The sequence below is a fragment of the Agelaius tricolor genome, unplaced genomic scaffold, assembly GCF_023055355.1.
Source record: "Agelaius tricolor isolate 1412-34295 unplaced genomic scaffold, bAgeTri1.0.p SCAF_3, whole genome shotgun sequence".
Classification (NCBI taxonomy): domain Eukaryota; kingdom Metazoa; phylum Chordata; class Aves; order Passeriformes; family Icteridae; genus Agelaius; species Agelaius tricolor.
In genome coordinates this window covers 49,591,947-49,609,517 of record NW_027269263.1, presented here as the reverse complement: position 1 = coordinate 49,609,517, position 17,571 = coordinate 49,591,947, and the positions used below count along the sequence as shown (strand labels likewise).

Genomic DNA, 17,571 nt, shown 5'->3' with positions numbered 1-17,571 from the left:
CACCCGTCATCCGAGCTGCGAGCCAAAACCAGGGGCGGGACAAAGAGCGTCGGGAATCTTATCCTGTGTCATCGATCCCGTGGCGGGGGACACGACTCCGCCGCCCGCGAAAGGCGGGATGGGGATGGAGGCTCCGCACCCTGGGGGAGACCGCGTTAAACAGACCCGGCCCGCGCCGGTGATCCCCTCTGTGTCCCTGTCCTCGCTCCCGCTCCCCCGCTGCCACCGCCTCAGCCTTCACCGGCTTCCTCTGCTCAGAAATCCCGCGGCCGCGTCTGCCGGCACCGCGCCCCGGGCGGAGCGGCTGTGCCGGGGAGGGCGGTGCCGAGCGCGGGCGGGCGGGCCCGGAGCCGCAGCCGCGACCGGCTGGGGATTCACGTGGAGCCGCTCCGTGCCGAGCCGAGCCGAGCCGAGCCGAGCCGAGCCGTGCCGTGCCCTGTCCTGCCGCGGAGCGTCGCCTCCTTCAGCACCAAGAACAGCTACAAGTGTGGCTACGCGCCCGCCCCGCTGAGCCGAGCCGAGCCGTGCCCTGCCGCGCCCCGCCGCCCTGAGCCGTTCCGTGCCGTGCCGTGCCGCGGTTCCGTGCCGTGCCCGTCCCGCCACAGCCGCGGTAAGGGCAGGCAGCGCCGTGCCGCTCCCACCGACGCCCGGGGGCTCCGAGCCGCGGGCTCCTGGCGCGGACCGCTCCGCCGGCGCGGGGGCCGGGCCGGGGGCGGGGGCTGAGGTATTTTCTTGCTTGGCTGTGAACGGCTCAGCCGGACCGGTGCGTGTGTTCGCCGCTGCGACTGAGCGGCAAGGCAGCGGAGGGTTGGTATAGTCACGGGGGCTGAGCCACTGACCCCAAAAAGTTACCTCGTGGATTGTTTTTTTTAGTTGTTTTTGGTTTTTTTAGGGTAGGGGAGGGGAAGTGAAGAAGGAGTCAGTGGAGCAAGTTCGGCTTGGCTGTTCGCGAGTGTTAAACAGCACGACTGAAACCGCTCTCCTGGATACCTGTCCCAGGCTGAGCTCTCGCATATTAAGCTGACGCTGCTGAGGGGAGCTGTCTGAGACGAGGCTGGTACAGAAATTACCTCATGCCATTCCCGATCGACACCGAGTATAATAATTCCAGGGACCTCCACAGTAACATGGATATGCAACTCTTTTCGATCAAGGTATTTGTGTGTGTCGTCTTTAGTTCTTAATTTAAGCAGACAGGAGAATGCAAATAATGCGCGTTTTGCCTCAGTTAAGATTTTTGGGCTGGGAATCCCGGGCAATCCTCTCCGCCTGCTTCGTGGCTCCGGGAGCTTTTATTTTTTTTTTTTTTTTTTTGCGTTAATTATTTATCATTTTTATTGTCGATATCGTCCCCCAATCAGATCTAACGAAAGAGATCTCGGACACGGTGCCGTCACAGCAGCGAGCAAAAAGGGAGAATCTCGGAGCTCCCGAGCAGTGAGGTCTCCCCTCGGCCGTCTTAGCCGGGTCTTCTCCCACCCCCCGGGGGAGGGGGGTTCAGGGGTTTCCCCGCGCTCCCCGCCACTTTGTTCACGTTTCGCTGGCCAGGAGGGAAGAGGGGGCTTCCGCCGCTCCGGGAGCACGGGCCAGCCCTGCCCGCCGCCGCCAAGTTCTCCGGGGCCAGGGTCGGGCGAGGTGCTGGCCGCCCGCCCATACCTTGCCGGGTGGGCTCAGCTTCCTTGACTCCACCGGGGACACCCCCGCGTCCCTAGGGACGGAAGGGGCAGGAGGTTCCCCGCCGAGCTCCGGGGGCTTCTTCCCAGGAGGAAGAAGGCGAGAGGCTGTACCGGCACCAGGCAAGGGCTTAACTGTCCTCGGCGTGGAGCAGCATCCCCAGCGCTGGCATGTGCTGATCGCAGGAATGCGAAGTGTTGGCAGGTGGATGTATGACACGGTTAAAAAACCCAAACCAAACAAGCCAAACAACAGCAACAGCAACAAAAACCAGATAAATAAGAAAATGAAGAGCAAGAACCGTACAACACAACTCAAGTAGTAAAAATCAATCAGTGACCCAAAGTGGATGGAAATCCGGCGTTGGCGTTTTGGAGTTTGCAAGCTTCGGACCTCTGGGACCAGGGATTCATTAAAAGAGACTTAGGTTTGCATCGAGGGGGGAGCAGAAGCTCATTAAAGCTGACTAGTTGATGCAAGGAGAGGAAGGAATCACCGGCGGCTGGAAATAAAAGGCGCCGCTTGTATTTGCATCGCCGCTGACGGAGGTGCAGCGCTCCCGGCGGGGGACCAGGGCTCGGAGGGGACCGGCGGAGCCCTGGCTCCAGCCGGGAAATCCGTATGTGCCCTCCGTCCCCCGCCCACGGGCCGCCTGGGCTGCGAGGCCGCGGCGGGAGGCAGCTCAAACCCGTCCTACGGCCGCTCGCTGGAGGGAGCGAGGCTGCGAGGAGAGCCGCGACGAGGCTGTGCCGGAATCCCTCCACAGCACACGCCAGCCGGGGTACGGATGAGCCTGGGAAGAGACAAAAATAATAAATCGCTCGGCTAAGTAAAGTGGAGAACAATAGGGGGCTCCCTTCAAGGGAGAAGCGCAGCGGTGATGGGCGATGGTCGCGGAGTTGCGCGGGGAAGCCGGCTCGCCCAGCCCGGGGGCGCTCCCCGGGCCCCTCCGCTGGGCGGGGCCGGCCTGGCTGCGGTAGCCCTTCCTCGGGCCGGGAAAGGTGCCGGGCACGCCAAGAGCCGGGAAAGCACGGAGGAGCGGCGCGGAAAGCCGGTGCGTGGCCGGCTGCTGGCTCCCGCCGGTGTGCGCCGGCGGCGGGCGGAGAGGGGCGGCGGGGCAGGGAGCGGCGGCAGGCGCGGGGTGCTGAGCAGGGTGCTGAGCAGAGTGCCAGGCGCGGTGCTGAGCGCGGTGCCGAGCGGGGTGGGTGCCGAGTGCGCGGGTGCGGTGCAGGGTCCGCGGAGTTCGCTGCGGTGTGCCGTGCGGAGGTGCGGGTGCGGTTCGCGGAGCGCTGTGCGGAACGCACGGGCGCGCCATGCGCCGGATACGGAGAGCGGGATGCGGAGCGATGCTCGCCGGGGGCACTCGCCCGGGGGACCCGCCCGCTCGCCGGGGCCGTCTCCGGGGTCGGGAGTGCACACAGTGGGGGACTTTCCTGCCGGGTGCCCCGGGACGATTTCGGCGTGTGGCTGCGTTTTTGGGGGCAAAGTCGCTCTTGCAGAGCACCGGACTGCACCAGCCGCGCCTGCTCTGAGCACAGCTGTGCGGACTGGGGAGTGGGAGTCCGGTGGGAAGAGGGTCAAATGAAAGCAGGAACAACAGAGAAAACTCTCCTAGGATGCCTGGGAAAATCTTGATCATCATTTGCTAGACCAGAGCTGAAGCCTTTCTCTGAAGCTGTTAATACTGACGGGGTTCATTAAAAGTCCAACCAAGGGCAGAGGAAAATGCTCAATGTAGTTTTCTTTTTAAAAATTGTAGCCTCCTCTTAGTCTCACCCCAGCAGAAGGACCTGTGTTGGATTTTCACAGGGTAGCTTGTTTGGTAAATGGATATTTGCAGGGTAGGTGTTGTGGGGTATTTGAAAAGGGGCTGATCAGGCTGAGCGTAGACATCAGACTGCACAGGGAAGAAATAGTTCCTGTAAACGAGATGCTGAGAGTGATTCGCCTTGAAGTCCTGATTATTGTGGAAAGGTTACCTCTGTGGCAGGGGCGCAGCAAACCATTACAGAAGAGCAAACCATTACAGAAGAGGTAGATAAGACTACTTACATCAGTGAAGAATTCTCTTGCAAGTTAGGAGTTGCGATGTCAAGGCCAAAGGTTTTCCAAATTCCCTTTTGTTGTCAGCAAAACCCATTAATCTTCTATATGTGTCAGGCTACTGTGTGCAGGTGGCAACTCTTTACCTGTTCTGTGTGGAAATTCAGCTATTTGCTCATTGAGGAATGCTGTACAGGAGAAAGAAGCAACTTTGTTAACATTGAAATGAATGTTAACAAGTGAATTCTCTCATAGGTTCAGAGGTGTCAGTAGTAAAACATCAAAATAATCAAATTTGTGGGTTTTTTTTCCTCCTCAGAACTTAATAATGGAATTTGCCATTATTTTGTTTTCATTCAGTAAAACCAGATCAGTTTTGTATTGACTGGACAATCTGATATTTTGTGAATGGGTTTTCACTCTAGAACTTCTTGTATCCTAATTCACAGAATATTTGCTTTATTTTATCTTGGTACTGCTCCAGCCATGCTTTAAATACAATAAGAGATTAGTTTTTTTGGCTCAAACAAAATTTTAAACATTTTTTCTGAGATATTTTTTCTCCTCACTTATAGTTTATTTTGTCCCTCAGTAAAGGGTTCATGTATGTCTGTCTAGCAATGTCGGCTGTAAAAGGTCCATCCTGCCTATGCTCTAGAGAGTACTCCTTGCTCCTGCTGCTGTCTGTAATTGTGAGATTTTAAAAACTGTATTTCCCGATGAACATATTGACTCTTTCTACATGTTTTCAGCGAAAGCTTCAGTGCCAGCTGAAGAGTCTCTTTCAGGAACCTTGTTAACAAAATAGAAACATTTCCTATATTTATTTAAGTATTTATCTGTCACTCAACCCATTATTTAGACCTTTTCATTAACATAAAGAGTTTCCATAATGAGCCTGTCTTTTAGTGCAATGAGTCTGTGGTTGGAGTAATGACTGGTCTGGGCTCATTCTGATGCACTGGTTCTGACAGTCTGTTACACAAAATACACAAAAATACACAACCTTGAGTACCAAATATCTGATAAAGCTGAATGATTTTATGAAGGAAGTAATTTCAGAACCAGACACTACATGCACAAGTTTCCATCTTCCCTGTCTTGCAGTACTCCGCCTCCTTAGGTTTAAAAATAAATACATATTCTAGCAGAACAAGTGGAGGTTTGTGCTGAAATACTGACTTTAAAAATAGCAATATGTTCTGATAATGCCAGATATTTTTAATGAAATAAACCCAAGAGAAGCATGTATTACAAGGTGACTGGAAGAGACGCTTTGTGGTGCACTTACTCTCGGGCTGTGCAGGGGAAATATATGAATTTCTTCTCTGAACTCAAGTTTCTAGTGAACACCAGCTACTACAGTGGGGAACCTGGTAAATCAAGAATATATTTGCATTAATTCAAACTTTTATGGTCTTTTGGAAAAGGACAGCATTTTACTTCAAATGAAATCTCTGCACATGAGAAAAGTTCATTCAGGCTTTATAGCCCAGAGGCCCGTGCTTTTTCACTAAAATTCATTGATAAAAATGGAATTAATTTAGATCATATGCTTTCTGCTTAGCTACACAGACTTGAAATGTTCTGTAAAAGGTAATGTTAATCAATATATAAAAAGCAGTGTGCCATGAATAAATTAGGCAGTATAATAGAAGCTTTTATTTCTTAGGTAACATTAAAAAAAGACTAAAAGGTCTTAAATTTTTAAAAAGAACACTTTAAAATTTTATTTCTGTTTTATAGACAAGCAGTGGACACTTACAGCTAAGAAACATGCTTCTTCAGGAAACCATGCAAGCTGAGGCAAAGCAATTAATGCTTATGAAGGCTATAATGTTGAAAAATGCTAATTGCCAATTCATTTGATTTTCAGTCAGTTCCAGATAAAGTATTAGACTGACGATCTTTGGCTCACTGTAGCTTCTCTGTTGTTGTTAGAATTTAGGTTGCAATAGCTGAATCCATCACTATTTGTTGCATGAAGACTGACACTTGCTTTAATTTCTGGGCATTTTTTGGCTGTGAGGAATTAACCTGCGGCTGAGAAAAGGGAAAAAGCAGCATTTCTTTCCTGCAGGAATATTTTCCCTTTGTCAGTGGTGCTTTCTTGTTCTCCATATAGTGTTAAATAAGAGTAGTCTTATCTTTTATTGCCTTAGTGAATTTCTCCCTGTCTGGTTTGTACATACGTGCATGGACCACTGAGTTCATTGTGGAACCATAAAGCAAATTACCTCCATACCTATTTTAGGGCTACTCTTTACAATTTTGAACCCATAACTGTTTTTTTTCTAGTAAGGCAATTGAAACAACAGATAACTGTGGCTAGTTAGTAGTTCAATCTTTTCTCTGTAGTGTGGACCGTATGAGAAATATCCCATGGGCCTGGATCAAATTGCACTGTAGTGTGAGTCAAGTTGTTCAGTTTGTGAATGACTCTGAGTTTGGCTCACAGGGCTGGAGCCCAGGCACCTTTGTAAACTGTGTGTCTAAAAAGAGCCAAGGGAGAATGATGGGATTATCACAAAAAACAGCACAGATTTTGTGTCGCTTGGATTGAACTCTGAGCCAAATTCAAGCAAAACTAAATGTCAAGAGGTGCAGTGATTTTATTCATACCCGTCAAATGTTTCATTTTCAACTGTTCGTTTTCACGGTGAGATAGTTTCACATTCAGTAAAAGAATTTCCATTGTGAATCTTCTCAGGTCTTCAAATAGCCATCATTTGAAGACTACCTCAACTTTTGTGAGCTTAGTGTTATCATGGAAGGAAATAATGTAACAAAATTAGTGTAAGAAGAGGATTATTAATTTAAAGCATTATCAAAGTGCATTTTGAGTTTTGTTACCACATGATATATAAAAGTTTTGTGGTTTTGTCTGTATTTGTCTTCCAGTTTGACCATGTTTTTGGTAGTAACCAGTCAGATCACTAAGGAAAAATTTGATATTTACAGATGAGCCTGATGACTGGATTTTCTGTACAGGCAGTGATATAGACACTTGTTCAGTGTGATCAATTCCATAGTAAGTAAAACTTTTCATAGAAAAAAGGATAAGGTGAATTGTACCCTAGGATGTCCACTGCTCTCCATAGACTGTAACAGGTGTATTGAGAGACTGGTTCAGATGCAATTGCCCACAGTGTGCCTATCTAGTACCAGGTAAAATTACTTCTCGCTTTCTTCTCCTCAGAGGTTTAAAAATTTATTCAGGCACGTATAATTTTGTTAAGAATTGAAATAAATAAGTGCCTTTACTTGAGAATTAAAGTATGGGCAATTTGGAGATATTTATAACAGTCAGTCAGGTGTTTAGATATGTAGGCTGAAATCCTCATCTCGTTAAAATCAGCAGGATCCCTCCAAATGTCAGTGCAGGCACAACATTGTTCCTATTTAATGTGGTCCAAATGCAAGCAGAGAATAGAGAAAATAGACCTTGTTAATGTTAAACCTCAGCTCAAGTCAAACGTTGGAAAAGGAACGTTGGATGTTCAGCTGGTTTCCTAACATAATATGTTGTGTTCTTTTTACTTGAGAAATCAGCTACCTTTTCATAAAAGTAATTTAGTGTTAGACATTATCTTGAAGGAGATTTAGATATATAGTTAGGACCCCCTCAAAGTGAATTCCATTGGAGAAATAATCAGTCTCACATCCAAATGAATTGAATGTGCTTGTACTGCATTGGGTTAAGGGTGTACTTAAATTCAGGCGCCCTGATTACTCCATTGTCATAAATGAGACCTCTCCAGGAGTGAGAGTGTAAGTGGTTATTGCACTTCTGTAGGCTGGAGCAGAATAATAAAGTTGAACAGAATAATGCAGCAAAACAGAAAATACAGTGTGTTATGGATCAGGTCTGTTTCTGGGTGCCATGCAACATGAAGGTAAATATGAATTACTGCTCAGAATTTGAACACCAAGCTAAGTTTAATTCCCCTGATTCGGCTCTTGCTCTGCTGGCATCATCAATTTCCTGGCTTATAGTACAGTGCAGCCAGGTGTTCAAATTCACTGAAGGCCAAGATTTGCTAAGTTAAAGAACATTGAAAGTAAAACCTAGGTGATGTAACTGCTATTCAAAAGTAAATACACTGTGTGACAGGTATAAAACTGCTGAAGTAAATGGTATTTCTCACTGTTTGCTAATTTTTTTTTTTTTTTTTGCAGAAGTACCTCAGCTGTAGGGCAAAATACAAGGACATAAGCTACTGACCTCCTTTTAGCATCAGGACTAGACATACTACCCTACTCCTCACCGTCAATAAAGAGCAATTGAAAAACCACCTCAGAAAAGCTGGTCAACCCGTTCCATCAGTGGACATCTTTTGTAAAATACATTTTATGTACTTCTGCTGAGATCTTTTTTTCTACCTACCCACCGCATGGTTCTATATTACTTATTGGGCACTGATGGTAGCCTCCAGAAAGTGCAGCTTCAAATGGTCAGCCTCATCCTTTAGCAAGAAGAAAACCTGGATACTGGATAGCAACAACGTCTTCAGAGAAAATGGTATACGAAGGCAAACGATTGGTTTCCTGCCATTGTTTCTTCCTGTTAACAGCCAAGTTCTACTGGATACTCACTCTGATGCAAAGGACTCACGGCCAGGAGTATGCCCACTCCATTCGCCTGGATGGGGACATCATCTTGGGAGGACTGTTCCCCGTTCATGCAAAAGGGGATAGAGGGGTGCCTTGTGGGGAGCTCAAGAAGGAGAAGGGGATCCACAGACTGGAGGCAATGCTGTATGCAGTTGATCAAATTAATAAAGACCCTGATCTTCTTGCCAATATCACCTTGGGTGTTCGTATCCTTGATACGTGTTCCAGGGACACTTATGCATTGGAGCAATCCTTAACATTTGTGCAAGCATTGATAGAAAAAGATGGTTCAGACGTCAAGTGTGCAAATGGTGACCCACCTATTTTCACTAAACCAGACAAGATATCAGGTGTGATAGGTGCTGCAGCAAGTTCTGTGTCCATTATGGTTGCAAATATTTTAAGACTCTTTAAGGTAAGTAACATTTTCTGTTTGTTTTTTTTTTTTAATTTCAAGAACAATGAAATAAGTGAAGTGGTTGTGTTGTCATACCTTTAAAAAGGAATCAACGCTTTTCACATTCAAAAATCTGAAATTGTTTGTTTGCCCTTTCAAAGCAGAGGGGGAAAAATACCTAAAAGCAGTGTTTGCAGACTCTATTTTAAGGCACCAAGCACTTCTCTTAAAGTTCTGAGCATCTGTGCACATTTTAACTCTTTAAGAATTTGTTTCTTTACTTTTATACTACTCAAATTTGGTCCATGTTAAGCATTTATGCTCATCAAGACTGGGTTAGGATTAATTTCCCAAATTTCCAGGAGAATGAAAAATAAGATTTTAACACAAATAAATTTTTTGGAGGACCAGATAATTTATTTACATAGAAAGATATGCCAGTAGTAATCTAGTGCTACTGATGTTCATGTCTAGCCAAATGAAATGTACTGTGAAATCTTTGATTTTCTTGAAATTTTACCTCTTTTTTTACCTATTTTCTGCTAGTTGATATTTTTTACAGACTTTGTTATCACCTTGTGAGAGATTATTTTTAGGCAACAGTTCTAGTGGCATTTGTTCCAAACACTTTATGAAGTTCAGACATTCTAGGTAATGGAAAAGTAAACCTGCCACTTGTAAATTTGCTAAGTTAAATGGGAAAATGAACACATTCTAATCAATCAACTTGGATGGAAATGATCAGGCAGCAGATATTTAACTTTTAATCCTTTGTAATGGCAAGCAGATGATGGTAAGTTGAGTACTTTTTTCTGTGTGCAGAACAATTGTAACTTATGTCTGAATGTATTACTGTCCTACCACCCACTGTTCCTTTCATCCATTCAGAAATTTTGCCTTATTTCATACAACTTTACAATCACCAAAACCCTCTTAAAGACCATTTCTTTGACTTTGGTGCAGAAGATTCTGGTAATGTTTAATATTACTGTTATGTATTTTGAAAAGTGTTGCACTTGTTTCCTAATTGTTGTAACTGAGATTGATTAGTAGTAGAGAAAGATTGGCCTTTTTTTTATGGTTTCTCAGCAAAGTGCATTTCAGTCATTTGAATGGAGATTTTAGTCTTTCCTTTTGGTTCTCCCTCACAGGAAATAATGATGGATTTACAGTTCAGTGGAGGAGCAAAGTGACTGCTGAGTTGTGGTCAGGTGTTCCTTTCAGTCTCAAAACTGATGCTCAGCTGCAGTTAGAGAGGTTTGAGAGTACAGGACTAGTTCTAGCCAAATGTTTTACTTGTGAAAATCAAGTACACAAAACTGAGCTAGGACTTAAAAAATGTTCTATATGGAGAGCACCTCTGGAGCTGTGCCTGGTGGGGAGGTTTTTCTGTCCTGGGAATCAGGCATGTTGCAGAAGGTGTCTATTTTTCAGTTCACATCCTTTTTTGAAGTTGTGTCGTCCTATTAAATAATGCATATTTATGAAATAATGATAGATGGAATAGTCACTTTAATACCCATTCTAATGCAGGGCCATGTAGACTACAACTTAGACCCAGTTTTTGAGTCGAATAGGGTTCTATAGACTTATTTAAGAAACTAAGCCTGGTAAGACCTGCATTAACTGTGAATTAAGAGCAGCAAGAAGGAAAGAGGCCTATGAATTGTCTAAGATAGCAGCAATTTGTCTTCTGAAACCTTGACAGCTACCTCCTGATTTACATTATGCAATAAGATTGCAAATAACATTCTACTGCAGTCTTAATCAATAGAGGGTCATGTGATATCCCCTCTGGGGAAAGATCTTATTTACCCATTTAATTGATGTAACACAGCTGCTGGCAAAAGGAGGAGACATCTCTTTTAGTTTTAAATATGGATCCTGCACAAATAGTCTTAATAATGTAAAAAAATGATAAATTATACCCTTTAATGTCTGATGATGGACCAGCATGTGAAATCTGTTTTTACACTTTCCTCTGAGAAGTGAATCTCTTCATGAGTAAAGGCTTCTGGGTAAAGCTTTGGGTTAGAAGCACAGTAGAAACCACTCACAATGGTTATAGTCAAGAGGATTAGGAAATTAAGGGTCATTTTTCAGAAAGTTGGATGTATAATCCAATTTGGGTTGTATTCAAACCAAAGACATAGGCTGAAATTCTCAGCTGATGCATCCCCACAACTTTGTGGCTGAGGACCTGGACCTTGTCCAGTGCTCATAGAGGCTCCAGACATGAAATTGTGTTTATCTTGGTATGTGTTGAGGTGGGACCCTCAGCTGGGGTAAATGTCTGTGCTTGCATTGAAGTCAGCAATCACCATCATGCAAATGCCTATTTCCATTTTATCCAGGATGAGTGTGATTCATCCATATTTATGTTTAACAGTGCTATTTTGTAATTTGAAGTTCAGTATTGCTTTAATACCTGCTCTGAAGTTCCTAAATGTCAGGACTACATATTTTTGAGAACATTGTTATCTGGCAAAATTTTAATTTGTAATGAAATTGTGAGAAGCATATTATATCTCTCAATGTGAATACACAAAGATAGTCTAAGAAGTGCTACTCTCAGCAGCTTGAACTTTTATGCTGCTATTTTTCTTTTTCTTGCAATTTTTTTTTCTTTCTTTTATTGATTTTATGACAGAAAACATACAGGTCAATAGTTCTATCTGATGATCTGGTGGATAGCACAAACTGATAGTAAATGTATTCTTTTATCTAAGTGTTTCCATGAGAAGAGGGGAGGGAGGCCACCACAGAAAATGACCCCTATCTATAGCCTTTCTCCTGATCAAATGGCTTGCCTTGAATTTGTCTCTCTCCTTTTTTGTTCTGTGAATTTTGAGGTGTCTTGCTGCTTAACAGGTGATTTTCCATTGGTCTTACCCTTAGTAGGGCCAAAACATTAAGGCACAAATTAAGACAGACTAAATTTCACCCACTGATGGGTTTTAGACTTTCCAGAGGCACTTTACATACAGGAAACACTGGAGCATAGAATTGTGTGAAAGTCGACCTGTTATTTCTTGATTGTTTTAATGTTGTTCGTTTTTCCATAATTTTAAGTTGTTTTTGTCAGGAAACATCAGGAGTGGTCTGCTTCACAAAGAAAACAGAGACAAGGGACCTTAGATCGGTAGGATCTATTGAGGAGCTGGCTGTCTCAGTTAGGCAGCTTTCACTATCACAAAGGAAACCTTGCTATTGACTCAATCTGTCAAAATATTACTCTTGCATCCTTCCTTATATTTGTTTTAAAGACATTCTGTCTTCCTGTAGGGTGCTTAGGCATGACTAGATGGGAACTTTTATCTGTTTTGTGTGACACTTAGGAGTATCTGGGTTGTTTCCCAGGTCCCCCAAACTTGGCCTGGAGGAAACGAGAGACTGTGTATCTTAGCTCACTTCATGTGTTATGTTCCCTATATTCAAAGCTTCTACTTCTTTAATGTCTGAATAACTTATGTCAATGGTTAAAATCTGCTGGGAAAAGAGAGGAGTTTGTTGATGCTTTTGTCCTCACATCCAAACCCCACATACTATTTCTGAGCTCCTTGGTACACTCCATCTGTCACCTTCACACATCTTCTAGCCAGTGTCACACTAGGAGCAGCTAGGGAAGATGGTTTGCATGCAAATTGAGATGGGTGGACAGTATGCTTGATGAATTGTGATCTCAAGCTTTTATGTATATATTTATGTACATGTGTACAAGGCCAAATATTCATCGACAGCTTTATTCCTTTCTTGCCTTACTTTGCCTTGCCTGGCCTTTCCTTGTCTCACCTTCTATTTTCACCAGTTTCCCAAGGCTAAATTACTTATTTCCTCTGTTTGGTCAAATTTCCTTTTTGCTGCAGAGCTGTAATCCACTTTAATAGGTGCTGTCTGAGGGAGGGGACTAATATTCACTTCATGCACATTTGCCTTATGCATTTCATACACGTTTACCTCTATAGAAGTACAAGTACAAATGACATTACGGAGTAACACTTTCAACTTTATGGCAACCATCCAAAATGCAAGGGAGAATGTCTTTCAGTAAATCTAGAAGTGAATATATTAGTTCCTGTAGCATTTTGCTCATCCACTTTGATTGTTTCATTGCCTCATTTTGGGTTTTAGTGTATATCTTTGCCTGGTAGCTGCACACAGCTACTAGGGCTATACTTGGATGATGCTATTTTTATGCTCAGTTCCAGGTCTTTTTATGTTTGGCTGCCATTTGGCACTTTTGCTGCCTTGTGTTCTAGACCTGCACAGAGCAGCAGACAACAGGCCTCCCAGAAATGAGGGCATTACCACAGTACAGAGGCTTATCTCACTGAACTTCATAAATGCTGGGCTTTGAATTTAAATTGTGGCAGTGGAGTGCATCTAATGAAAAGGAATATGATGTAAATAAAATGTGATAACATTTTACCACCTAATTTCAGATACCACAAACATTTTTGTGAGGCAACCTGAGGCATACACAGGTTCTGGTCTAGACTCTATATCTACAGAAATATTTGAGCATCACAGACTTCAAAAGATCTAGGAAGATACAGGAGTCAGTCTGTTCCATGTGTGACTGCAGGCCCTTTCCATAATGAAAAAGCTGTATTATCTACTTTAAAGAAGTAAAGAACAGGCTCAAGAATTTTACCCAACATATTGGTATTCATTAATAAAAAAATGTGCTGCACTGATTAAAATATATCCATTTTCTGTTCACTGTGTCCTGCTACATCTGTCAATATTTTCCACTGCATACCATTTGAAATGTGTAATAGGATGATTTTTTTTCCTGGTGGTTAAAACATATGTGGAAGATTTTTTGTGAAGTGTGAAGAAAAATTATTGTATGTAGGGAGAAGATGACTAAAACATTTTGAAATAGGTCTTAAGATGAACATATTTATTGTACTTTTGTTCTGGATAACATTCACACTTTCTGAATAATTTTTAACTATTAAAGAAACCAATACATCTAATTTAATTTTACAATGCTTTTTGTAGCTTAGAACATGCATGTATCTGTTTAGTGCCTGAGCAACTTGTCTTGTTATTGGCTGAAAAATATCTTTATTGTAATTATATTTTTTTTCATAATTGAACTTGTTTTACATAGAAGAAAAGTTCATCTCTCTTTATATTTCCATGGCAGTAGACACTTGATTATGCAGAAAACCCATTTTAACACAACCATGATTCTCTGTCATTACCAGGTTAAATGTGTGTGGTCAAGAGAGGCAAATACCAGGTCAACACCAAGATAAAATTATAGATACAAGAGGTACTTTGCTAGCATCAATAATGAAACAGTTGCCAAATTTTTTAGTTGCAGCCAGAGGAAATAATAGCTTTTCAGATTCTGTGACAACCGCTAGCACTGATTAGCATCAAATTTCATTTGTGCTAAGCTGCTTGAGGCAAGAGAGAACAGAACCAACTTGATGCATTCATTCATTATTTTTCAGTATATTAGTTTCTTAAATACTCCTCTAAAAGTTTAAGAATTTTTGGTTTCTCACATTCCTAGATGTAGCTATAACCTGTGGTTGGAGCAAAAGGCTAATCTGCTTTTCTGTGTTATTTTCATTTGTTTGTCATTGGTTTGCTACAAGGCTTGAGAAGCATCTTCTGACCTTTCTGTTCTTCTCTTTTGTCATTTTGATTTGCTTGTGTTTAAGCATTTCACAGGAACAATCAGAAGCTTGATTAACATTGGTTAAATATTTGAGATGTCTCCCCTGCTTTTGAAGGCATGTTGAAACTGTCTAAAATGTTGAGGGTTTTATCTCATCCCATGAGTACAATACATGAGCCCCTTACAAGGAGAGTGTAGCTGTTAAAGACCAACAATCTGATTTTCTTCCTACTTCCCTGGGGGCAGGGAATATATATCTATATATATCTACACATGTTTCTCTCACATGAAGGAAACTGCATATGCAGAGAAAATGATTTCACCATTTCCTGGCTGACACAGACAACCCATGCCCATATCACATACTCCTTTATTCCCCCAAATCATGGGTCTGCATGCAAATTACCAGGAGGGGATGATTCCTGACCCATGATGACTTCTGAAGCCTGTCAGAATATTGGGAGACTTGGCTGGCACAGGTCACAGCCGAGTTATGGACTGTCCTGACAGGCTGACAGTAGTAGAGGCAGCTGAGCTGTTGCTGAGAGATGTGCTCTGAAATAATGTGATTTACCAGCACAGACATTGCTGCTGATCTCTCAGGACAGAGCTCTGCTGATACGTCATGCTGACGAGAAGCCAAGACACTGCAAGGACCATTGATGCTTTTTCAGTGCTTGACTCCAGCAATGTTAGTTTTATTAGCTACAATGAGAACCAAATTAAGACGACTTTTCCCCCCTGGTGTTTAATTGTTTCAGTACAGTAGCAGTTGGGCAATATGAATAGTTCTCCATTCTGACTGTCATCAGAAACCCGGCACTATTGTGTTACAACCAAGTAGTAGATTTTGTGTGTGCTTATTTCCATTCTCATTATTTTCCCTAAAGCATATTGTGCTTTTAGGATTAAACTGGTTTAGAGTGCTTCAATGTATATCCTTGTGCTTCCTAGCATTTATCAGAGAAAAGTAGTCATCAGAACAAAAGTCTTACTGGAGGACACAAATTCCACAGGAATGAATTAAATAGCCAAGAGCAAAACACTCCTCTGGGCTGGAATCTGTATGTACTCCCAGCAAGATATTATGTCCCCTATCTCTCTGACAGGACAATTAAGCATTTAAGTGAGGCCTTAAATTAGGAGGCTGCTGGCCCTTGGCTGTCTGTGTCCTCAATAGAAAGAATGACATTCTTTCAGAAAGGGACTGGACCAGGTCTATGAGAGTGGATGCATCTTTCTTGTTTACAGAAAGATTATGGGTTGATACATGCTGGTACTTGCATCAGATAGAACCTCTTCTCACTGGAAGGCTTTATAAACCTTTGATGGAAGTGATAGGGGATTTTATAAGATTTCAAACAGTCCCAAGGGTGGTGCCAGTTTCTTAAATCCTTCCTCACTTTCCTTTGGAAAGAGTTTTACTCATATCCTTTTCTCTTTCTTTTCCAACACATTTATTTCTTTCTCTAGGTTAATTAAGAGCTACTTTTTGACTTCTATTGCCAGTATTTTTCAAGTGTCTATTTAATTCCGTAGTCCTCAAAGAAAATTTTTTTCAGGCATGCTGAATCAGACTTACTGAGTCTCAGTTTCTGCAGGTTTGAGGATGAGTGTGTCAGCAGGAGGAAGAGCTGTAAATTAGGAAACTTATGAGAGGGATCTATCTATGGAGATAACAGGAAAAAAGGGAAATGCTTGTTGAAAGATTGAACTCTAAAGGCACAAGGGTCTCTATCTTTTTTTCCCTCCCTGTAGGATTTCTTGTCTGGCACTTCAGATAGATACTGGGCTCTAACTCTTCTCTGAAGTAAACCATTTCTGATAGCAATGCTGAGATATTCCCTGGTATTGTGAGATCTCTCTTCCTATTGTATTTCTTTTACAGCTTGAGAATGTAGGACACAAGCGAAAGTGATTTCTCTAAGCTGGAATAATTATTGTTTTAAGTTTTGGTTTAAGTTTTTTTCACTCAAGGTGCCTCCAGCATTTAGTTATGTAGCAATAGTATTTGTAGAGGCAGAATCTCTATTCCTTCGTCACTTCTGCATGTTGCACATAGCTCTTTTAGAGATTGGAAAGTAGCAAAAGTATGATAGCCCATTTTGGGTATCATTCTATGAAAAGTGCCTAACAATTTCCATAAGGTTTTTACTTTGAGAGTGGCTCTGTTACATTTAAAATGCCACTGCAATTGCCTTGCAGGCAGGGCACAATTTTGTTAAGGAACTCCATTGCATCACAGGAACACCAATCCCCTAAAGTGATAGTTACTCTTATTCATATAAAATTTCTTTGTTTTTTGCTTGTAAAGTGCACTGAAATATTAAGGTCTTAGTGAAAACTTATGACGACAGTTTTACTTAGGCAATTCATTGGAGCAGCTATTGATCCTACAATGGTTCTCTAGGCCTGATGCTTTGGAAGCAAAGCCCAGGAAAGGAACTGAAAAAAGGGCTGTTTTTCTTGCCATTCTGGTTTCTTTTCTGGGTACCCTCTGTATGCTTTGGTTTCATGGCTGAAACACAGAAAGTGTCCTAGAAGAGCTGACTTCCTTGAGGGCTGCCATCTAGACAAGAACTTAGCAGTCTAGAGGGTGTGTGGTGTGAATGTAGGTGAGTTTGCAGGAGGTCTCCAGGCTGACCTGCCTATTTGGAGTATATGTAAATGGACTATTAAATAAAGTGGAGCATGGTGAAATTCAGCACTATATTAGCACTATTGGCTAATAATAGAAGGGAGAGAATATACAGCATATGTATTTGTGCTTTTGTAAACAACGTTTGCTGTTATTTTATTACTGTAAATTCATTGGCTGTGAACCACATAGTCCAAACAACATTTCAAGACAGTGCTGTGGGAGAAGAGAATATATCTTGGCAATCTGAGACAGGAACAAATTTATCATTAGGAGCAGCATAAAAAAACGTGGAGAATTCAGACTGTGCTCACTGCTATGGTATCTGGGACCAAACCAAAACCACAGAAAGAGACAAATAGGCTGTCAGGGCTGATATCATACACTGAATAGAAAGTGCAAAGGCCTTGGAATCCCAAGACTATGGATGTCTTGCTGCAGGGGCATGACTTGTTTTAGGATTCAAATTTCTGTCTTCTGTGTTGAAGAGACGAGACAAGTAGCGTACGTAGTTATAGTATAGTAGTTTTTCTATAGGTGGCTGGATAGGACCTACTTGTTGAATTC

At 42.8% G+C, this 17,571-nt stretch overlaps 1 protein-coding gene across 7 annotated transcripts in view; it reads left to right on the top strand.

The window, feature by feature from the left end:
- The first annotated feature begins 469 nt into the window (after nucleotides 1-469).
- The window catches only part of GRM8 (glutamate metabotropic receptor 8), a 315,531-nt gene continuing 298,429 nt past the window's right edge, over nucleotides 470-17,571 (top strand). For 2 of the 7 annotated variants that reach the window (XM_071423779.1, XM_071423786.1), the window contains exons 1-3: nucleotides 473-610; nucleotides 893-1,154; nucleotides 7,897-8,746. In XM_071423779.1, the coding sequence (XP_071279880.1) occupies nucleotides 8,237-8,746 (510 nt within the window). In that variant the 5' untranslated portion in view covers nucleotides 473-610; nucleotides 893-1,154; nucleotides 7,897-8,236. Of the gene's footprint in view, nucleotides 611-752; nucleotides 1,155-2,316; nucleotides 2,456-2,573; nucleotides 2,729-7,896; nucleotides 8,747-17,571 lie in introns of those variants that run through there. The other 5 variants (XM_071423781.1, XM_071423785.1, XM_071423780.1 and 2 more) reach the window with 5 other exon arrangements.